General features: G+C 45.0%; 1 protein-coding gene across 2 annotated transcripts; it reads left to right on the forward strand.

The window, feature by feature from the left end:
- Positions 1 to 409: 409 nt before the first annotated feature.
- On the forward strand, positions 410 to 23,336 carry epha2b (eph receptor A2 b). 2 transcript variants are annotated; one of them, XM_071475335.1, is made up of 17 exons: positions 410 to 585; positions 1,444 to 1,523; positions 3,113 to 3,761; positions 14,868 to 15,023; positions 15,320 to 15,679; positions 15,874 to 16,004; positions 16,156 to 16,354; positions 16,443 to 16,536; positions 17,213 to 17,268; positions 17,356 to 17,481; positions 18,164 to 18,361; positions 18,468 to 18,529; positions 18,651 to 18,860; positions 18,998 to 19,147; positions 19,255 to 19,448; positions 20,852 to 21,007; positions 22,452 to 23,336. In XM_071475335.1, exons 1-17 carry the CDS (start codon positions 501 to 503, stop codon positions 22,558 to 22,560), a joined length of 3,015 nt encoding a protein of 1,004 aa, XP_071331436.1. In that variant the 5' UTR covers positions 410 to 500; the 3' UTR covers positions 22,561 to 23,336. The 2 variants fall into 2 exon arrangements, with proteins under 2 accessions (XP_071331436.1, XP_071331437.1); XM_071475336.1 differs by having other exon boundaries at positions 18,164 to 18,349.
- Positions 23,337 to 23,890: the final 554 nt, after the last annotated feature.

Here is a 23,890-nt window from a genome sequence, read left to right on the forward strand (position 1 = left end):
TGATTCATTGCGATGTTTCACTTCACTTGAGAACACAGCAGCATGTTTGGACAGTTTGATGTTCACTGATATTAGGCACAGAGGTGGTTACGACCAGCTTTTACAATTTGCTCAGAGGACATGAATAAGACTACCTGAAACCTCAGTTTTGTTTTTTCCAAAACCGTTCCCAATGTGCGTAAAATCCGACAGTCCCTAAAGGTTGCAAAAGTTTCTCATGTGCCACCATCCCCCCTCCACCCCCGCCCCTGATAACACACTACGCACACACACACACGCACGCACACACACACACACACACACACACACGCACGCACACACACACACACGCGCACACACACACACGCACACACACACATTCCAGCGGGCGGAGTCCGTGACGTGCAGGGCCGTTTGTGAATGAGCTGCTGAGAGCTGCGCTCACCTCGCAGAGCAGAGTCCCAGCCAAGCCCAGCAGCAGCGAGAGAGAGAGAGAGAGAGAGAGAGGAAAAGTTTGCCAAATGGATTTCTTTGGTGGAGTCAGACCTTTATTATTTTCATACGTACTGATTAACGGTATACTAATTACATTACAGAGTAAAGAAGGTGAGTGTCTTTATTTTATTTTTTATTTATTTCAATAATTTCCCAGAATGCTTACCTTGATAAAACTTTATTGTAGTGAAGCATGCGTGCCATGCGGGGAGCCTCCTCTAAGAAACTTTAAACCAGGAAACATTCCTCCTCACTCCTGTGACAGCTGTGTTGTGTCCCTAAGTCTTATTTTATGAAACCGCTCAAATTGTATTCAAATGTTTCTCGTCGAAGTTTTATATTGAATTATTAAAAGTCTACTGAGAGTGTAGCCTGCATGTGCGCTCCCCTAAACGTTGTAACCCCAGCAGGTGAATTCTGGAGAGAGTTTGTTGAGTCAAACACATTTCTCAAAGTTTTGAATCACGTTGTAAACTTAGTTTTTCTTTTGTATCAGCCTTGTATAAAAGTGTTGGCTTAATTTCTTGCATTGTTTACTTATTTCGACCTTCAGATACCCACATAACCTCAACAAAGTTTAGCCTATGTAATAAGTAATATAAGTAATAAAACATATTGTATAAATGATAAATATATATATAAGTAAGTACAAATGTACATATAAATACACACACACACTATATATATATATATATATATATATATATATATATATATATATATAAATATAAGTACATATAAGTTTAATTTATATTACTATTTAAGTAGTAAGTCACCATGTGGCAGTTTTGAATCTTCTTTTTTAAACTAAACAAGGTTTTAGATTGAACAGCCTTATTCACTGTCATTTATAAATATCAGACATTAATATCAGTAAAATCAGATGATTTCCATCAATTCTGAGTGAAAATGTGCCTTTTTTTGATGAGTTTTTTCTCGGGTGCTGACTGCGTTCTCATGTCTCCACAGAGGTTCTTTTGGATATGAAGGCAACAGGAGGGGAGCTGGGCTGGTTGACATGGCCCTTAGATCAGGGAGACAAGCTCGGGGTGAGTATCCACGGTCCTCTCCTCCAGCTGCCACTTTTTCACTTGGAATTTGCCTTAGGATAAATCTGCATGGAAAAAATGCACAGGAAGAGCCCAGACGAACTGAGATCCTCCGGTGCAAAATATTTGACCGTTTGACTTGTGTGGTTAGTCGTTCAGTGGGCCTCGTGTGCATACATGTCAGGTTTCTAAAAAATCTGGCAGTTTGAGCCTAATGGTTGCTTGGGTATGGATATGAGATGTAGGATCCTAACGGGAGTTGCCTGCAGAGCATGTCTGGACTACACCAAAGCATAGGCAGACAGAATAGCTGCTAGCTCTGAACTGGGAATACTTGTGGCTTCTTGTGGTTTCAAGGTTTCAGCTCAAGAATTGTATGTTAGAGAGCAATTAACTTTTAAAGTTTGCAGCATGTGGTACCTCTTTTTTAGAGGGGGAGGGGTCTTAGATGCCGCTAATCAGCCTGAGCTACCTTTTCCTTAAACCAGGGGAAAGCGTCTGTGTTCGGAGATGCGTCTGCAGAATAGCTACATCATTACACCCAAACGCTGTGGTTATGTCTTCGCCAGTATACAGAAGGCCCGTGTGCCTTCTTCCATATTGTGGTTTCAAAGTAATTGACCAGTCAGGCTCATGCAAATTCGCTGTAAACTGTCTCATTTCATGTGCTGATGACTCAAAGGCATGTGCAGATGGGTTGTTCGCAGCGGCGCACCCAACTCTCTCAAAGAGGTTTCGCTGCTGAAATAATCACTTTAACACTCAAGTTTCATTTTTAGCACGAATAAGCATCATGTGTTGTTATAATTTTTTCAAGCCTTGTTGGAAACAGATTTTATTGTGCACATTTTCCCATGTAACAACCATCACTTATGACAATTACTGTTTTAAGTTTTAAAGGCCCCTCATAAAAAATGTTCACCAGCTGTTTAATAGAGGTGTCGGTTCTGCTGTTGTACATCAAATTTATATGCAGAGCCACACACTCAGCCAACAAAGCACATTCCTTTAATTAATAGCACAGTAGCTGCATGCACAGGGCAAACCACAGGCTCTGGCCTTGTGGGGGCCAGTTGCTCCTCAAGAGCCACGGTTACGTTAAAACATACTGTCACTTTTTTCAGAAATACTTGTGGCAGCATTTCGTATGCGAGTTGCAACACTATTTGGGGAAGATGCCAGTAGTAACAACGGCATGTGAACGGCTGAATTGGAAATAATTTGGTATCTTTGCAATGTCAGAAATGCTTTCTCACAATCTGAGTCCTTGAGCTGTATTGTTCTATTGTGAATTCTCATAAAGTGGAGTAAAGTGGAGGCCTTCATGGTGTAGAAATGTGTTATTGCATTGAAGGATCATCAAATTATTCAAGCGGAGTAATTAGCAATGCGTAGAGCCCCTGGTGTCCCTTCACACACTGTTTTTGTTTCCAGGTTCAGATTACAGTGGTTGAACCCTCATGTGAAGTTCATGGTTCCTTTTTTATTTTTGCCTGCCTCATAGCTTTGGTCCAGCCCAGCATGCTTAGGGGCTCCCCAGGGTCAGTGTTTGTACCTCTAACCTTGTTGGTTTGTGTGGTTTTGTTTAGTGGGAGGTCGTCCAGAGGACTCTGAATGGCTCTCAGTTCTACACCTACTCCGTCTGCAATGTCGGTGAACGCGAGCAGGACAACTGGCTGCGCACCACCTTCATCCAGCGGCGTCCATCGGCTTCACGAGTTTTTGTTGAAATCCAGTTCATTGTACGTGACTGCAACTCCTTTGATGGTGCCTCGCTGACCTGCAAAGAAACCTTCAACCTCTTCACGTCCGAGTCGGACGCAGACGTGGGGACTACCTTCCGCAAGGGCCAGTTTAAGAAAGTGGCCACCATAGCTCCTGACGAGATCACCAGCAAAAACGAACTGCGCATCAACACAGAGACGCGAGTGGTGGAAAACCTGTCTCGAAAAGGCTTCTACTTGGCTTTCCAAGATATCGGAGCGTGCATCGCTCTTCTCTCCGTCAGGGTCTACTACAAAACCTGTCTGGCCACAGTGAAGAGCCTTGCGTCGTTCCCTGAGACCGTGGCCGGAGGTGAAAACCAGGCTCTCAGGGAAGTGAGCGGGGTGTGCGTGGACAACGCAGTCAGCGAGGAGTTGCCTCGCATCTACTGCACTGTGGATGGGGAGTGGGTGGTACCTGTTGGACAGTGCCAATGCAAACCAGGCTATGAAGAAGTGGACGACGCATGTCAAGGTAAGAGTGTAATGTTGAATCTTTGGTGCTTGTAAAGATCTTTCTGCCACCAGACCCTTCATCCTGTAACCCCAGACCACAGTTAATTTGGCACCAGTCACTTTTTACCTTCATTTTAATTGCCACAGGTTGTAAAACAAGACTGTATGGCAGTCTGCAGATATTTATCATTGATGTTATTATCATTGTTCAGTGGAATTCTCCCCTCGGCTAACAAGGCCTCTCTGCGACGGAAGGAATGCCTAGGCCTACTTGTACATGTCCCGGCATCATCCCTGACCTATGAAATTAGGAAACGTGCTTTTGAGTTTCAGCCATGACTAACATATTCAGTTGTATGGAAAAGTTTGTATAAGCCCACTTTGCCTGTGCTATAAAAGGCTACTCCATTTGTGTCAAAGGGTGAAGTTGGTCTCTCAGAAAAGGTTCTGAGCTTCCATTCGGTTTGTACCTACTGGTTTTAAAACCTAAATGATCACGTTCATGTTTATGTTTAGATCTGACAAAGTTCTAAAATCTTCTTTGGAGCTAATTTTGTAACACAGTACAAATCTTCTTTATAGTGTTTTATTTTTGTCACAGTGACGACCAGGTCAGAAAACCACATATTAAAGAAGTTGTTTAATGAGTGTCAAAGTCATGTTCAAACACTTCACCTATCACAAGAGGAGTTCATAACTTACAGCCTGTTGCATCAGGTGATTTCCTGCTCTCTCATAATCATCCCTCCTCTTATCTTGATACGGGTGTGCTACGAAGCCTAACCATCACTCAGTCCTTTGACTTTGTAGTTGTGGTGTAGTTGTGTTTTAAGTCCTGCAAAGAAGCTTTTATTGTTGTGGGGAGGGCTGTCAGAGCGACTGAAAGTGATGAAAGAAGCTGGGAGGCTACTGTACTGTGATGGATTAGCATCTTTAAGGCTGGTTTGGGGGAGAGGAGAGGGGAGGGGAGGGGACGGGAGGAAGCTCCTGAGCCTCACAGACTTTGTTCGTCTCAAGCATCACAGAGAGCAGAGGCCCTCTGCGTGTGATCAGGCATGCCGACGACATGTTCTCCTGCCTGTCTCTGCGTCCAGCTCCCCCTCTTCCCCTCTGTTTTCACAAATTTGCTGAGCCTCAGCTATGGGGTGTATTGTGTGACTCCGGCAGTGTATGTTAACATACAACACAGGCTGGCATGCAAGGGCCTGTTGAGATCTGTTCCGTGACAGAGCACCTAAAGACTCCCATCAGCCCAAAGTCCTCCTCCTCCTCCTTCTCCACCATCTTTTTGTTTTTTTTTGTTATTTTTGGCATGCTTGTTTTTACATAATCACACATGCATGACCTGAAACACACTTTAAAGGTGTGAATACTCTGGAAACACACACCTTGGACTACACACCTTGGACTACAGTTGTAGCCTGCTTATACTAGATTTGCTTTCCCTCCCGTCGGCAACAGACTTATAAAAGTGATGAAGTTTTCTTTCAATGCATCATTTTTAGCTGCGGGAAAGTGTCAGGCAAGATGATTAGGGAGGAGGCGGAGGTGGAGGAGGAGGAGAGGCAGGAAGGAATGAGAGAAAAGTCATACAAAAGCGATACAGGGGCTGTGTTTAGTGGAGGGGTGTGATTTTTAAAACACAGAGAGAGGAGAGGAATGGAATGTAAAGGTAGGCGAACAATGAAGAGCTGTGTTTCCCTGCAAGGCTGGAGGAGCCCACCTCCACCTCCACCTCCACCTCCTCCCTCCTCTCCCGCTTGGTTGGTACATTCCTGATCAGTTTGCCGAGCAGGAGCCTCCCAACATTACTCCAGACCTGTGGAATGCCCAGGGGAGGAAGAGCAGCTCCGGGTCAAGCCCTCACATAAAAATGACTAAACAAAGAAAAACCCCCCTAAAAAAACTGCTGCGATGAAGTCAAATGAGAGGTCTGAGACGCGTGAGGGCAGTCGTAGATGGACATGAATCACAGGGTTGCAGTGCGGGCTCGAGATGTATGGCTCAAAGGGCTTTAAATGGATTCTCATCCAGACACACAGTTAATCATTCTCCCCACTTCTTTCCTGTTCTGCCTGCTGTTCAGGGGAAAACCCACAAAACTTCAATTGTGGTGTTTTTTCTTACTTGGGTCGAAAGTTTCCATGTTCACTGATGTGATCACTCAGTTTTACGGCTCCTCGGCCCCGCAGGACCTGTTAAAATAGGAATCTGTGACTTTATCTGGTTTTTGTCTCCGTCTCTTCATCAGCACTCACTGCTGTGGTGTTTTTGGCTTTGACATCACTCGTCCGTCAAATTGTGTTTCTGGGCTCAGTTTTTTTTTCCTTAACTCCCCGTTGAGGTATCTGTAGGTGGCATGTGGCCGTCATTGCTCATACTAACTACAGAGTCCTCTTTCTGGACAAACAAACTCTGAAGATAAAACACATCACTTCCTGTGCCGCAGAGACCTACCAGAGTGTTGAGAGCAGCAAATGTAAAAGCTTTTATGAACTGGCTGTAAATCATATCAGTCGGCAGAGGTGAAGCATAAACCAGGCCTTTGTGTTTTATCTAAGCAGTACAGACGACTATAAAGAGGAATTATTTTAGAATACACAAGCATCAACTATAAACTGCTCTTATTACCATGTTCCTCATAAGGCTGATGAAGGCTGTCTTTGTGTTTTTGAGTTTACATTAATTACTTTAGTGTTTGTTCTCTTTTTGATGTGTAGCCTATTAATTTTTTCCCCCTCTCAGACTTCCCCAGCCTCTGCAGCACTAAAACTTTGTGTTATTATTTTTTCAGATTCTGATGAAATGCAAAGATAAAACCATCAGAAGCATTAAATCCTTTACTTAAACTCTCATTTATATGAAAAGTAAAATTGTGCAGAATGGCACCTTTCTTTGTTATATTATGTATATTGTATAACCTGATTTTTGTTAATGGTGAATTAATTAATAAGCAGCATTTTAATGTTTCAGCTGTTTGAGGTGGAGATAATTTTGCACACCTGTAATTTAATCAATACCACTGCATCATATACCTTAATCTTAATACTAAGTGTATTAAAAGTAAAAAGTCCAATATTTACTGAAACAGCACAGAAGGAAAAGGGAGGAAAAATACGTGTACAAGGACCTCAAAATTATACTTAAGTACAGTACTAGAGTAATTGTAATTAGTGTAAACAAAAAAAACATTAAAAAAACCAAAAACAAAGAACACCAGGCTTTTAATCTTGTTCAAGAGAAAATAAACATTCTTTTTTTAAATTCTGGAAAAAAATCTGAACTTTTTTTTAGCAATTAGGTGGTTGGCTTTTAACCCCAACAGCAGCGCAGTGGGTTTGCACTCGTGAGTCACTGTTGACACTGACACAGTTTTCCTCCGCTGCCTATCACGCCCTTCCTTACCCATAATCCTCCCTGGCACAAAAGAACGGCATACCGTATTGCCCCACAATGGACCACGGGCTGCCCCGGCTGGTCCTTGGATTTGTGCTTAACCATCCAGGTCCACACCTCATCAGCCGCTCTAATAGGGCTTAATCCCACATTATGGTTTCCACAAGGCTGTATTTATAAAGACAGACACAATGTGGAATATTTGGCCTGCTGAGAGCAGTTTTGGTGTCTTGGAGAAAATGGCGTCTTGGTGGAACAACTGTCCACTGAGTTCCAGTAAAGTTATTATTCCTTCCGCCAAAGAGGTTCCAGTAAGCCCTTTTCTGTCTCCCCCTCCTTCCTCTCTGTCCGTGTCTCCAAACTCATCCACAGCTGATGTAACAAACAGTTGGTGACTAAGTTGTAGTTGTGTGACTGTACGCTGTGGTGAGTGATTTGTATGGGTAGTAATTGACTTGGGTGTGTTTGTGCTTTTTAAGCGAAGTAACTACTGGTTCTGCTTGCTTTTTTGCCTTTGTGTAATCTCTCTTGCCGTTCTCTACCTCTTCCCCCACATCCTCCCTGTCCCTCAGGAGTCCTTCAGTTTGAGCCTCAATTATCCGCCTCTCGTCTTGTATTTATTTGATAGTTTCTTATCTCAACACATAATTCCCATGACCATTTCAAAGTCCTTAATGCAATTTACTCAAGAGACGCACACTGTTGCGCAAGCTGTCCCAAGTACAACAAACTGACAGACAAACAAAAAGTTTCTCCTTCATGTTCTTGTTGTCCGTGAAATCACAGAGCAGTGGTTATTTTTGGCCAGATTGTTGGTGCAGGTCATGAATATGACACCAATAGAGTTTAAACATCCCGTTTCACACGGCCCTGATGGAACTATTTAGACTGTGTACAGTTCTCCTCTTGCTCTCTGATAAATACATCTCTCCTTGACTGACTCGTGAAGATAAATAGAGGCTAAATTTGAACAATGCTGCCAATCAGAGCATATTTTAGTGGAGACAGACAGAAAAACAACTGGCTTTGTTCACATAGTGGTTAATGCTTAAACATTTGGCGAAGGTGAAATGTCAGTTTTTGTTTTGGTCGCTAAATTTTTGGATTGTGATTGCTGATTGTTCTCTCGGAAATACATCCTACAAAGATAAGAGATCATGTGTTTCACTTTGAATAGTCTTTGAATCTGCTCGTACCTGGATCCGGCTGCTTCATCGTAATCACCCCAGACCTTTTAAGACCAAGGTCTTGTGCAATTTCAGCTTATCTGATGGGGAGTATACAAAGAAACGTGAACATGGCACCACACCTCAAGATCTCAGGGATTCGATTTAGTTGGCTTACAGTGGATTTCACATAATGGAATCATCTCACTCCTTCAGGATAATCCCCACTATGACATTTTCTGCTCTACCAAATTCCCTTGGCTCATGATCTCTGTTGCTGGTCTCAGGAATAAAAAAAAGTGACAAGTCACCGACATTTCAGACAGCGCTGTGCTTTTAGATGCGCAGGCTGGATATAGTCTGCTTTTTTCTTCCTCAGTTTTGGAAAGCCATCGTTATTACTTTGAATTTGTGGATTCCTCAGATCTCGTGCCAAGGTAACGTCTGCCTAGCAGGGAGAACTGGTGGGGAGTTGGTTAGATAATGGGGGGACTTTCAAGTGGTATCATGCACTGTCTTGTTGGGTCACGTTTTAGTGAACAGAACACTGGCAATTACTGCGAAGAAGATGACAGGAAATGTAGCAAAGAGGCGATCTAGTGGCCCCTGCGGCTCTTTAATGTGGATTAGAGCAAATCATACTGTTGTGGTTTAAAAAGTGTGATGGCTGAGCCTTTGAGGTGTCAGAACGCATTGAAACCACTTGTTGTCAACTAGTAGATGTGCTACCTTTGGCTGCCCTTCACACTAAATATGATAACAATCAATTTGACATGTAAACTTGAACCGACAGATGGTGCTCTTGCTAGCTTGTAGTGAGAACGGTGGAAAAAGAAAAAAAAGACATTGTACATCCATACATTTTCAGTCTTAATGTACAAAATACATTTAAAGCTCCATTTATTAATTTATTTATTTATCTGTTTTTCGCTACTTTACAACACAAGATCTCACTTATTATGACTATAGGCTGTCTATAAAAATGGATGTGGGCTCTGAAAAGTGAAGCCTATGGTGAAGAGCCTTAAACCTGCATTCTATCTAATGACCATCAGGGGGCGACTGCACTGGTTGCAAAAAGAAGTCTGATTGTATTGAAGTCTATAGGAAAATGTCTCTACTTCTCACTGGATTTATTACCTCAGTAAACATTTTCCTGATGAGTTTATGATCTCAGTCACTAGTTTCAAGTTTTCTTCAATATGACATGATGCCCATTTTTAAAATTATGGTCCCATTTAGAAGAAAATAGACAATAAAGCAGGGTATGCATTAGGGCGAGGCTACCGTGTGATTGACAGACTGTACCACACACGAGTACAGAGCAGGTTAGATCCATCCCTCACTCACTCACCAAATATGGTTTCTTCTGGTTCCAAAAAAACCAAGATGGCGACGGCCAAATTGCAAACTCGAGGCTACAAAACGGCAGTTCACAAACCAACGGGTGAAGTCACTGTGGACTTGGTTATGACCTTATGAAGTAGATTCAGCGAACTTGTTAGCAAACGATAAGCTTAGCAACTGACAGACACAACATCAGCGTTGATTTTTGAGTTTTGCTTCAGCTCACCAGATGTACTGAAGTTGAACAGTCACTCTTTCAGCACTGGTTTGACCTGCACCGAACCCTGAAAGAAAAATAATCGACTTTGACTTGCTAGATATCTAACCAGCTAGCAGCTAACATTTTTCATGAAAGCAGAGTTTGTGTGTCTGAAAACCAAAGCAATGAGTAAAAAAAAATTCTGCTATTTTTAAATGCAGTTAGCTGATTTAGATTTTAAGCGTCTGCCATTAGCCAAATAACTGAGCCTCAGCAATTCCTGGCCGTTCAGCCTGTGTGTTGGTTGTGAAAGTCGGGACATATTTCCTCTTGGTGACATTCCTGGGCCTGGAGGCAGTGTGTATCTGTGTGTATCTGTGTGTGTCTGTGTGTATCTGTGTGTGTGTGGTGTGGTGGGAGAGTCCAGAGCAATGTGAAGCGCATTGTATTGTACTGCTGGTGTGAGGTCAGCACTATCCTTCCACCATGTTAGTCAGCCACCCCCCTCCCCCAGCACAACTCACCACCCACTCCACCCTCCCCTCACTGCTAACAGGACGAGCCCGCAGCGGAAACCGGAGGTCATCTAATCCCTCGGTGACTCCCCGACCCGTTGGCTCAGGGCTTTCTATTGTCGTTCGGCGCTCGGCGGCCTCGCTCAGCCACTTTCTATTTTGTTGCCCTGCCTGATAAGTCACTTCGTTTATTGGCGCATTTGGTCCCATTTTGGCCCCTTCCTCTAACCAGGAAGTGGCCGATCCTCGGCTTTCAGTGTGCGTGACCTGTTGGCTCAGTGTGGTGTAGTAAAATGGTGTTGTATTTGCCACCTGGCTGTCTGGATTTGACCAGCAACATGTGGCCAAATGACCATGACTGTGGTCTAGCTGAGGCCTCTGGAAACTGTCTGTGACTTTCATGTCAGCCAGGATTTGTTTCCTCAAAGTATCCGCTTTACTTTAAAACATATTGAGCATGTTTGGTGCCTCTGCAACTCCACTTTCCACTCGCAGTATCTGTCCTCTGTCGGTGAGCCAGAGAGTGAGAGGAGAAGGGGGATCAGGGAATTTATTGTGTTTGTTAACAACCCCAGATGAAAGCCTGAGTGCAATTGTAAAACAGATGTAATGCCCTTACAGCTGCTCCAATGGTCAGCTAATCCTTTTGACTAATGTCCTCCACCCCTCCCACACGCACACACTTTCATCAGCCCCTGCACCTTTACTGCCCCCTGCTCCACCCCTCCCCTCCTCTACCTCCGTGACCCCTGGCTCATGTTACCAGCTCACCTCCCCCGTCAGAGACCCCCATTGTTCCACCACCATCCGACTCCCCCAAAATGCTAATGACATGTTGTCACCCTGCATACAAACAAAATGACATGACATATTGCAATTACAGGTCGGACCAACTCAGGAATGAAAACCAGGGGGTGGGGGAGGGGGAGGACAGGAGTAGGAGATGAAAGTACAGACAAAGAGAGGACTCATTTGCCTCCAGATATATTTGAGGAGCTGCGCTGATAAGGATCAGGACATTGTATTTATTTCTTACAGATTTATTTTTCCAAAATGTTTTTTCTGTTCACTGGCCATACTTCTGTATTTAACCCTGTTCCTCTTGAGACAAGCCACGGGCTGCGGCTGCAACTCTCTCTCCCTCCTCCTCCTCCTCACTGTGAGCATGTGTTTGTTTTACTTGGCCACTGACTCCCTGTAAGCCATGCACAGTTTAACTCACAACTACCCTGAGGCAGACATGACCTTTCTGTCTTTAAGAAGCCCAGCGCCGGACTCGATCGTGGGGGCCCCCCGACCAGTTACTCCTCCAGTCCTGAGGGCGATTTCTGCTGTCAAGCCCCCATGTTACCCATTCATCCATCTATCCGACCTTACATTCATCACTGTCGCCATCTCATCCATCTTAGCTCCTGCCGACAAACCGAGGGGGCCCCTGGGCGCTCCCACTCCAGAGCCATTCGGGGCTCCCAGTATGTAACAGGCCTGTGTGCCCACTCTCAAAAAACAAACACAGAGCCACTCATGGTGCATGGGGGCCTCTCAAATGACAAACACTTCTTTGCATTGGAGCAATAGGGAGGGAAAAAGTGGCTGGTCTAAGTTTGTCAGATGTTTCAACTTAGAAGAGGCTGAGAGACTTTTGTTTATGAGAGGGAAAGCCATCATCTCATCAGCCCCCCCCCTCCCCCCACCTCGTTTTAGTGCCTGCGTTCATGATGGGTCAACACGTTTTGGCTTCCTTTGCAGTTATTATTCTGTCTCAGGACTCTGGTAGTCTCAGCACCGGTTCTTCTCCTGGTCACGCTCCCCTGTGTTTCCATGCTTTGATTGGCTGCTTTAGGAAGGAAGGCTGCGTCAGTCTCACGCTTCCTGCTTCCTGTTGTGTCCAGCAACAATCCAAAGTCCCCCTCCACCTTCTCCATGGAACCAGGAAGTTTCCTTTCACTTTGTTTTTTTTTGTTTTTTTTGTCGAAGAATCCTCTCATTAAATACCTCAGCAGAGTCGTCAAGTTTCATTTGCTGTCACTCACAAGTTTGTCTTCAAGATACAGAAAAACTCATTCACCTTTATAACAGAGGACTGGGCTGAAAACGAAGCTGCAGTGAAGGCGCTCTGCTACAGGCCTCCTGTTGGGTGGTGTGCACTGGAATGCATCTTGATTATAGAGGCAGCTTACAGTGTAAGGCCATCATCTCCACAGGCCTGACCACGATGCATTGCAGCAGGCACTGTAGCGCCAAAAAGAGGCTAGTCCTGCTCTATTCAGTTGCCATGTGGCATCTCGGCTATTCCCATCTGCAGTGCTTGTGTGTGTGTATGTTTTTTCTTTCAGCACTTGAATGGCATGGCATTCTCCTTGCCTGCTGGTCAGTGGTGAATAGCAATGTTAATGGGTTAGCTGGGAGCCTTTTTAGTGAGCACTGGGAGGAGAGAAAGGAGGGGAGGAAGGAATTTGGGGATTACGAGGAGGAGAGGTAGGGGTATGAATCGGGGTTTGAGGCAGCAGCTGTTCTCCCTTCTCAATGGAAGAGTTCACCCTGGCCTGTCTCTTTTCTTTCTCCCCTTTTTTCTTCAGCCCTCAGCAGGATACAGTATTCCTGTCTTTCTTTCCTGAACCTTCTGTTCCCTCACACCACCTCTCCTCTGCCTCGCCCGTCCTCTGCCTCACGTGCGTTAATGATCAGCAGTAGTTGTTAGTGAAACAGCTGGCCACAGCAGAGAGGAGGTGTTGTCTTTAGGGGAGGATTAAGTAACACACAAGCCTATTAGACAAACTTACAAATTCTCCTCATGCTGAATATGTTTCTCTCCACCATTATTGTCAAGCTCTTCAGTTAACACACACACACACGCACACCTCTTCACAGCAGCTCCGCCGCAACTCGGCGAACCACAATGACCAGAAAAGGAGCCGAATGCAGTCGAAGTGAACTTCATGGTCAATCGAGTAAATCCCCTTGATATGACTGAAATGGAGCAGGAGCCGTGTGCTTTCTGTTTTGTGTGTGGTCACTTGTGGCTTCCAAGTTAAACTTCATTCAACAGAACTGCAGTGAAAGACGGCCGCAGGCTGAGACAGTATCACTGAGTGAATCAGATATTATCTTTGTCTTTGGCCCTGCTTCTCAGCTCTGACATTAAAACTTTGTTTGCCTTTGAATTAATGTCTCATTGCTTCTCCCTGGTCACTGGCATGAACTTCAATCTTCATGCTTCAGTTTCAATTGGCTATCATTTCCTCTTTCTGCTTTGTCTGATCGCTCTCTTGCCATGGTCTCCTTCACTTACATTCTTTCATTCTTTTCTCTTTATCTTCTGTTGTCCTTTGGCCTGCATGTTGGCTCTCACTGGCATTGTCAGCATCTTATGACATCTTTCATGAGCTATTTAAACGCCCCAAGAAAATGACTCTGAGGGAAGGAAGGAAACGTGTGTATATCTGTATATGTATATCTTTGTTTGTGTGTGCGTGTGTGTGTGTGTGTGGCTGAATTGACTTGGAAGAGGGACATGAACAGGTGACAGGCAGTGTACATAATCCCTCTTCTGATGTCAGATTTACCCGTGTGTCCGCGGGTGTGCTTTGCATACATGTATGTGTATTTTGTGCATACATGTGGGTGTGGGTGCATGTGTGCAGTGCATACATGAGTGTGTGTGTGTGTGTGTGTGTGTGTGTGTGGATGAATGTGTGATGGTGTGAGGATATGAGCAGCAGCCGTTGGAATGCTCTTGCAGAGTTGAAGGGGGGCCGTCTCATTTTCACTCTCCTTTATGGCTCGCGCTCTCAGAAATTTCACACCGTATTAAGTTCATATTTCATCACTGCTGCACACAGCTGGATCCTCTACCTGCATTTCTTTATTCTGAGGTGGACGTGTGAAATTAGGTGTCATCCTATCTAGGCGATACAGTTTCAGAAGTCTGCATGTGGGTCTCTAAAAAAACATAATGGACTGTTGAGTGCAAACGGATGCTCTGCACAAAGCTGCTTCACTTCTAAATCTTGGTGCTTTTTCTTAACTTTTGTTGCCTTTATTTCTCTTGCGTTGCAGCACTGAAGACTGACTTACTGTTGTGGAATGTGGAAAGACTGGTTGTGTTTGTTGAGAGAGACAGTAAGACAGCAACAGCACAGGGGGGGTTGTTGGTTGAAAAAGTAAAGAGTAGGAGTGCCGGCGAGGCAGGGAGTCTGCATTTTTGTTTCAGGGCTTGGCTGTGAGAAGTGTCTTTGCTGGAACTGTCAGTGTTTCAATGAGCAGAACCCTGCCTCTGTTTTCCCATATCTCTGTCCTTTGTCCAAATCTGACCTTTAGCCTTGACATAATAACATGTCCACTCAACCTTGCCGTCCTGCACGAAAGGTGAATAGTTCACAGCGTCACTGATCTTGGGTGATCTGGAGGAACTGGCTGTGCACTGTGTCATGTAGGATATTGCCTCAAGTCACTGTTGTTCTTGCTCACCTGTGTATGCAAATGTTTTTTTGTGTTTGCAGAATGTCAGCCTGGCTTCTTCAAAGCTGCAGCATCCGGTGACAAGTGTGAGCCGTGCCCTGCCAACACCCAGAGGCTGGACTCGGGGGCTTTGTTTTGTCCCTGCATGGACGGCTTCTACCGGGCCCCAACTGATGACCCCACCGGACCCTGTTCAGGTAATGAGTCTCCTTGATATGAGACTAACTGGCTATTAGAGCAATGAGCTACCCATTAATGTCACACCTGAGTTTCCTAATGTGAACTCAGAAAGTTTCTTTTGTTTGAATCCTGCAGGATGTGCAGGATTGAACTAGTTTTTCCTGCACATATTAGTAAATGGTTTAATAGTTTTTGATCTAACGATTTTCAAGACTTCCTCATGTTACTGTCATGTGAGAAGCGGATCCCCCACCTTCCGCTTCCTGTGGCTCTTCTCTTCCCTGTTTCTGACATCCCCATCCGTGTTCACCAGGCCTCCCCTCTGCTCCGCGAGACCTCGTGGCCACTACCACCCAGCTCTCCACAGGAAAACTCCTCCTCTCTTGGAGCCCACCTGAGGACACAGGAGGTCGAACCGACATCACCTATAGCGTTGAATGCCAGCGCTGCGAGGGCAGTGTGTGCCAGCCCTGCGGAGAGAAAATCCGATATGACCCGTCCAACGCGGGCCTGACGGAGACCAAAGTTTCAGTGAGCGAGCTGGACGCTTACCTCAACTACACCTTCACTGTGGAGGCACACAGCGGCGTGTCGGTGTTCGCAAGTCAGGCAACGCCACGGGCTAGCAGACCGCCATCCACCAGCGCTCTGACTACATCTCTGCACTACACAGGTGAGTGCTGCTGATACGAGGCGGTGGAGTGATGCTATCTGTGCTGCAGTAATGAGAGATGCTATCTGTGAGGCAGCAGCAGCCCTGCAATCAAATCCTGCTGCAGGAGAGAGATGAATTGTCAGGCTGCATCATGGCTGCTGTATTTTTCACATCTCAGAGATACTGAAGTATTCTTTCCCCTCTGTCCCCAGATCCCCCCAAGATTACCGCTATGCGACTGGTTGAGAGGACCTCCACCAGCTTGTCCCTTTCCTGGGACGTATCCCCTCGACCACGGGCCCAACACCCACCCATCCGCTATGAGCTTATCTATCGCAAGAAGGTGCGCCGCTCTTGTTTACTGTTCTGCTTTACATTCACCACTGTACAGGTTTAAAGCTGCATCCAAGGAATTTAAATGTAATGCCTTGCTAAAATTGAATGTGTGGCCTCCATCTATGATTGTAACGCTTTGACTTTTGGCTGAACTTCAGCCTGCCTTCCCTTCCTCTGTCTCCCCGGATGAGAACCTGGATGTGACTGCCTATGTCGTGCTCAAACTGGAGAAGAACTCTGTACAGATCAGTAATCTGGCCCCGGGCACAGCCTACCTGTTCAGGGTGCAGGCCCTTGGCAGCGACGGCAGCTCCGGAGGCTCCAGCGTGGAGGATCAGTATGAAACCTCTTCTGAAGGTACAGAGGAAAATCGCTTTAGGAAAATAAGGTTTCACTAGCTTTCTTGAAGAATGGGACCTCTCTGATGTTTTTCTTAACGTTCCAGGGCCACAAAGCAACACAGCGGCCGTCCTCGGTGCAGCAGTTGGAGGAGCAGCCATGTTGTTCATAGTGATCGTGGTCCTGTTCCTACGCAGACGGTCAGTAAGCCCCCCCCCCCCTGCTGCCCTCCCTGTCTTTATGTCCTGTTAATCAGTTAGAATACACCCTCCTTCACCGTCTTCCTCTCTCATTCTTCTGCCCTTCCTTTGTGCGGCGCCCGAATGGCCTTTGCATTCACTCTCTCCTCACCTCTCTCTTTCTCTCTTCCTTTAGCCACCTTTCTCTTTCTCTTTATCTGGATCTGTGTCCCAGCACTCGCTAGGGAAGAATTTGCGTTGAATGCACCTTGTCATTGCTCAATGGTTATATTCTAGTGAGTGTTGGGGCCTTTGAAAGGAAATTGGTCCGGAGTGGTACATTGTTGGTGATAAGAGGCGCTTAGTTCTTTCTGTACCAGACTGCAGGCACTTTGTGAAGGTGACCTGGGCCTGTACCGCAGTAGACTGTGGCTCGCCTGTCCACCTCCCTCCCGCCTGCGTGTCTGTCTTTCAGTCTTTAGATCGGCTTTGCAAACATAGTCTATCGTCAGGCTTTATCAAAGGGCCGCCTCTCTCTGAATGGATGCATTGCACCAGTGTCGGGATCCTTTTGAAAGCCTTAGAGCGTCTAGAAAAATGGTTACAAAGGTTGTTATGTGCTATTGATATTAAAGCAGGCAGATGACATAGAGAAAAAAGTGGAATATTCATTTGCATTTATTTATTTTTTATTTAGTAGGAGAAACACTCACACCAGGCAAGGACCAGAGGACACCTACTTCTCCAGCCCAGGTAGACAAAAAAAAAAATCTCTCTCTCATCTCTTATTCACTTTATTCATTTGTTAACACACAACAATCTTCTTTCTTTGTCTCACAGAGCAATTGAAGCCTCTGAAGACCTACGTGGATCCACACACATACGAGGACCCCAACGTAGCCGTGCTGAAGTTTGCCACTGAAATCCACCCCAGCCACATAACCAAACAGAAGGTCATTGGAGCTGGTGAGTGACAACTCTGCTGAGAGGATCTGCTGTGGGGCTCAACGCAGAGATGTTGAAAGATTTTTCCAATCCCAGAGTTTGCTGTTTATATTGAGCATTTTCCACAGCTTAAGAAGCTGACTGACAGTGGTTACTTTAGCGAGATTAACATCTATCTGGCTGAGTTCTCACACGACAAGTTGAGACATTTTGTTGTGTGGCAACTCTTGGCTGCGGGATCTGTGTGTTTTGGCTCAGGTTGACAAGAACAATTACACAAAACAAAGTGTTGCAGAATCAGTATTTTGGAAGGATATCAGAGCACCTTCCAGGGCCCTGCCCAGATCTTTCTTACATGATACGTTTATTCAAGCGCAACCACCTTTACCCTTTGAACCGACTGTCTTTTTCAGAGTTCACCCCCCCCCCCAGTTCCCACGACCGTGACCCTCCTCCCCTCTTCCCTTTCTCCCTGACAGCTGATTCCCATGCTCTCACACCACAGGCCATCCACCAATTATACAACATAGGCTCTGTCTCTCAACACACCTCTGTGAGAGAGCCCCGGGCGAAACCTCCCTCTTTCCACTCTGATGCACAGCAAACCCCTGCAGCTAGACACCTAAGAAGACAAATCAAACACTCATTCACCTGGTATCCCTTTCTTGAATCAGTTGTCCTATTAATGACTTTTTTCCTGCAGGGGAGTTTGGCGAGGTGTACCGTGGTATTCTGAGGGTGCCGGGGAGGAAGGAGGTGGCGGTGGCTATCAAGACGCTGAAGCCCGGCTACACGGAGAAACAGAGGCAGGACTTTCTGAGCGAAGCCTCCATCATGGGCCAGTTCTCTCACCAGAACATCATTCGGCTGGAGGGGGTGGTCACCAAATGTAAGGATTTCTGTGAGTTTTGCTGCTTTTTAAACTTTTCTCATCATTCACTTCATCACTTTTTTTTTTGGGCCACTGTGGGCATGTTATGAGTTATATTATTTTTGTGTGTGTGCAGTTAAACATGCTATGATCGTGACTGAATACATGGAGAATGGAGCACTGGACAGGTACCTGAGGGTAAGACCAACACATACCATTTTTGCTGATGGAAATGTCTATGCCACAGTGATGACACACATATTTAGTTTTTTCATTTTTTAATTTGGTCACAAACTGTGCTTTTTTTTCCTCCCACCAGGACCACGATGGTGAGTTTTCCTCCTTCCAGCTGGTGGGCATGCTGCGCGGCATCGCTGCAGGCATGAAGTACCTCTCTGACATGAGCTACGTCCACCGCGACCTGGCTGCCCGCAACATCCTCGTCAACAACACCCTGGAGTGTAAAGTGTCAGACTTCGGCCTGTCCCGGGTGCTAGAGGACGATCCTGAGGGGACATACACCACAAGTGTAAGTAGATATGAAACTCCCGGTTAGCTTTAAGCAAAATATTCACCTCAGTCACCTCAAAGAAAGTTCTTTGTCCAAGTTCTTTGGAATTCTTTTTTTTTTTTTTGTCTCTAACTTGAAGCATCTGTCTTCAACAGGGAGGTAAGATCCCCATTCGCTGGACGGCTCCAGAGGCAATAGCGTACAGGAAGTTCACCTCAGCTAGTGATGTGTGGAGCTTTGGCATTGTCATGTGGGAGGTCATGGCTTTTGGCGAAAGGCCTTACTGGGACATGAGTAACCACGAGGTGAGTTTCAGCGTTTGCACTTTCCTCAGAGGTTTTGCTGTTTGAGTCAAACCCATCAACCTGTCAGTGAGAAATGATCTAAAAGTCACCTGATAAACTGCTTACAGGTGATGAAGGCCATCAACGAGGCTTTCAGGCTGCCGGCGCCCATGGACTGCCCCTCAGCTGTTTACCAGCTCATGCTGCAGTGCTGGCTTCAGGATCGCTCCAAGAGGCCACGTTTCGGAGACATTGTCAGCCTGCTGGACAAGCTGCTGCGGAGCCCCGACTCCCTGAAGACCATCGCAGACTTTGACCCACGGTGAGATTTATTTACATACCAGACAAAGGGCTTGATCTGTGTGTTCTGAACCTGCAGTAGTTGCCAGTATCAGCAACCACTTCTTGGAAACAGCCCTGTAACCACAACATTTGCAATACGATTAATATAGATTCCAGTTTTACTCTCATTTCTCCTCTTTATGTTTTCCTTCTAACTGATGTTTCCTGCTTATGTAGCATAAAAACCTGCTGTTAATAAGCACCCAAAGTCATGAGGAAGGGGAACCTTTCTCCACTTTCAAATGAACTGTATAAGCTAAAAAAGAAACAGCAGTAATTTTAATGGTGGCTTCACATATTCTGCTTCCAGAGCTGTAGAGTTTGACTCAAGTCAGACTTAAATGACAAAAACGAAGACCTCAGACTTCACTGCTGTGAGACACTAAGACTTGACTTAAAATCCTGGCGCAATAAAGACTAAATAAGACAGTGTCAGCAGGCCTTGTGTAACCACACACCTTTATTATTTAATTACTAGGCCTCTGCACTAAAAGGATTTGGTCTGAGCAACTATGTGAAAACACTGGTAACAGGCAAATGTTCAAATGTTCAAATGCCAAGGCCTTAGAATTGCTTCAGCAAGAACTTGATACTTAATTTGTGCTTGTTTATTTATTTATTTTGTAATTCAGCTTTTTGAAGTCCAGGCCTGCAAAGCATCCCGAACTTGACTCATCTGGCTTGATTCTTTGTCTCAGCTGACTTGGGACTTGATTTCCAAAGGTCTTGAGACTTACCTTGGACTTGTCTCGAGTTACTTGAAATTTGATTTGGACTTGTCTTATCTGATGTGCAACTTGACTCTGACTTCTTATAAGACTTGAAATATGATTTATCTTGATGGACTTGAGACTTAACTTGGACTTCTCTCTCGATTTACCTGAAGTTTGACTTGGACTTGTCTTGACTGACTTGAGACTTGACCTGGACTTGCTCGCACAGACTTAAAAGCAGCTCTGACAGCAGCTCCCCATTTACTCTATCTTAAAGAAGTGCAGTGTGTATCAAGGGGAAAAAGGGGAGCAGCTTTGAGAAGGTCTACTTAAACCATTAAAAGCACATAATGACACCTTGCCTGCCAGGCTAATGAAAGAAATGTGTGTGCACTCCTGGAGGAACACTAAAACTCTTTTGTATGGGATTGTTTGCATGAATGCATATTTTTCCTTTTGTGAGGGAGCATTAAAGCCAGAACCGGTGAGAAAGGACAAAAGGTTGCCATGCTCATGTCTTAATCGGTTCTTGCTCTGACTGCTCCAACTGGTTTTTATCACCATCTCGTTTCCTCCATAGTAATTACAGTCCTCAGTCATCTGCCTTTGTTGTGGGAAAGCCTGTTGACTATTATCATTTGGATCTGCTTTTTTTCTTTTTTCCTTGCAGTGTATCCATCCGCCTGCCCAGCACCAGCGGCTCGGACGGTTCCCCCTTCAGGTCGGTGTCCGAGTGGCTGGAGTCCATCAAGATGAGCCAGTACAGCGAGAACTTCACCTGCGCTGGGATCGTCACCATGGACCAGGTCCTGCAGATGAAGAACGAGTAAGTGGCCTCATTAAAACAGTTTGGCTCTATTTACTTAATTTACTTGTGAATCAAGTTTTTGGCAAAGAGGAGGAACATTTATTTGTCAAATTATGCATGAATTAAAACCAACATATTGCACAAACTACGCTCTCCCCCACAGTGAAGTCTTTTATGAACTTCCTCTTAGTAGTTTATATATTTGTTTTGTTAAAAATGTTGCTTTTTAACAGCCAGCAGAATAGTTTGTGCACAATATAATCTCTAACCTCAGTTACAACTTGAGAAATATTTGAGATGGAAAAAGTAATGGAGAGAAGGAGAAGGAGTGGGCTCATTTGTGGTAGGCTGGTGGTGGTGGCTTGTGGTCGCTGCGCTCCTTATTCTTCTTTCCTCGCTCCATTCTTTCTCTCATCCCTCCCTTCACCCACACACACTAGCTGCCCTGGGCAGCAGTTTTGCTCGAGCCCTGAAAACCACCAGTTGTGCCTGTTTAGGGCAAAGGCCTTTTGTGGCGTCTCCAACATTAAAGGAGGGGGGAGGAAGAGGAGAGAACAGCCTGTACAGCTCGAGCAGCTAGAGGAGATTAAGGAACTGAAATAGATGGATGAGATTTGAAGACCCATAGTCGGCACGTTTGCGCTTCTGGAAAGATTGAAGAGGTGTGCTCAGAGTGTACGCCCTGCACTTATCACAGGATGGTTTAAGACAATTTGATCTTCTCAGGAGTGTAGGAGCGCTAAGTGGGCCAGTTAATGAAATGGACTCAATCTTTTGGAAAAAGCGGCTCAGTGAGGCACATGATATAAGGTTGTTTTGGGCAATGGGGGCCAGAGCTTTTCCTAGCCACATGACCCCTCTTCCTCTGCCATGGTATATGTATCTCAGTTGGTCTGGCTCATGATTTGGGGAGATGGGCAGACTGTAAAGCAGACGACAAACCCTTTTGAAGTGTTTGTCATACAGAATGGTGTGATTTCAAGGCCCCATGTTTCCATCTCAGGGCATCTGGTAGCACTCTTGGAAAACCAGCAGTTATTTACAGCCCACCCTCTGCTTGCCAGACAAGTGATTCATGGTCAACAGGGAGAATCCTCGTTAAGTAATTAAGGCTGTAATTAAGGCTTTGAGTTGGGACTGCTGTGTTGCAGGGCTTCTGTAGGACTGCATCATGTGCTCACGAGGAGTGAAACCCCCAGTATTATCCTTTAATGGCGAAGATACATTGAAACGTTGGCAGATTACTAACTTGGAAGACGCCCCGCCTTGCTGAACTGGTTCAGACTTCAAGCCAGACTGAGTGGAGTGAGCTCCAGGCTGGCATTTCATCACACTGGAATAGTCGATGATTGCTTCAAGGCTTGAGAGGCAGGAAGGGTGTGCATGAACAGTGTTGGAACGTGTCCAAAGTGTAAACCCATGTGCAGCTCCTCTTATACACTGTCATGTCTCTCTCTTACAGGGATATTAAGAACATCGGGGTGAGGCTTCCTGGCCATTTGAAAAGAATTGCCTACAGCATCTTGGGTTTAAAGGACCAGACCAGCACCCTAAGTGTGTTTGCAGTGTGATCCTGACAACGGAGGGAATTAAAATCGGGCACTGAAGCAGGCAGCCCTTTGAACTCTAAGCGGAGCTGGAGCGAAACTGCAGGGACGCCGTTCAATCGGCAGAACCAAGACAAACGTCATGCCATCCTTTTGGGGCCAACTGAATCAGACTGACTTACTGTACATTTTTGATTTCTTCATCTTATCCACATGGGAATGGAACAAATATACAACAATAGATGTACCAGTTAGACTCTGTATATTTAGATATCTATTTTTATTACTCATGTCTTCTGTACAGATACAATTCATTGCTCATGCATTTATTTTTTTTTAATTTTTTTTTTCTTCATTTCACATTCCGGCTTCATAAAAATCAACAATCAAGCCAGTTCTGGGAACAGCTTCCACTGCAAAATTGCACCCTGAGCTCGTTGCATCCATTGTCAAACAAACAAAGGAAAGCACAGTTAAGTGTGACAGTATGGGAGCAGAGGAATTCAGCCCCGGCTCAGTTTGTGGTTGGTGCTGATGTCACGGCGTCTCCCTTTAATTGGCACTTTGGTCCATTTCCTGTTAGACCAATAAGGATGGAGCGCTGAGAGGGCTGAAATGAGCTTGAGCTGGCCCAAAGTTAAAGAGGCTGTGTTGCCTAGGTGTGTAAACACAGACTGACCTGGTGTTGTTCTTGGCCTTCTACTGGCTCCACGCTGAAAGTAAGCTATAATCGTATAAGTGGTGTTTGAACATATATGAGGTACTCTTTGTGTACAGATTCACTTTTTTTTTTCTTTGTGTTCGGGCGATTACCAAAAAAAAAAAAATATTGAGAACTTCTATAATGTAGCACTTGGATCAAGAATCAGATGATCTTGGTTTGTCTCAGATTCCCACACACACACTCCTGAACTAAAACAAATGGTATCAAAGTCAGAAACCCATTAAAAGTCGATTAAATCAGTTTAATTACAGTGCAGTGCATCTGTTTGTAGCATGCCGGTAATGAAGAGGGAGATGGTGAACTCTGCCAAAATGAACATGCTCCCCCCACCCAAAAAAAAAAAGAGAGAAAAAAGGAAAGAAAAGAAAAAAGATTTCATGATGATGATTTTTGTTGTGGTTTAAATGATTTCATACTTTAAAAAAAGTTTGGTTTGCAATTTCAATGTCTCATTTTGTTTTGTAGGAGATGTACAAATATTCATCGCTGTCAGTTTAAGTAACATGTTGACAGGATTAAACTTAACTAAATTAAACTATAAGCTTTGACAATTCAGCGCTCGACTTGTTCTCGACATTTATAGACATTTTGAGGTGCCTGTTTGTGGGAGTGGGAGTTTGCTTCTGTCTG

The sequence above is a fragment of the Trachinotus anak genome, unplaced genomic scaffold (genome assembly GCF_046630095.1).
Source record: "Trachinotus anak isolate AG129_WGS33_773 ecotype Australia unplaced genomic scaffold, CSIRO_AGI_Tana_v1 ptg000004l, whole genome shotgun sequence".
Lineage (NCBI taxonomy): Eukaryota > Metazoa > Chordata > Actinopteri > Carangiformes > Carangidae > Trachinotus > Trachinotus anak.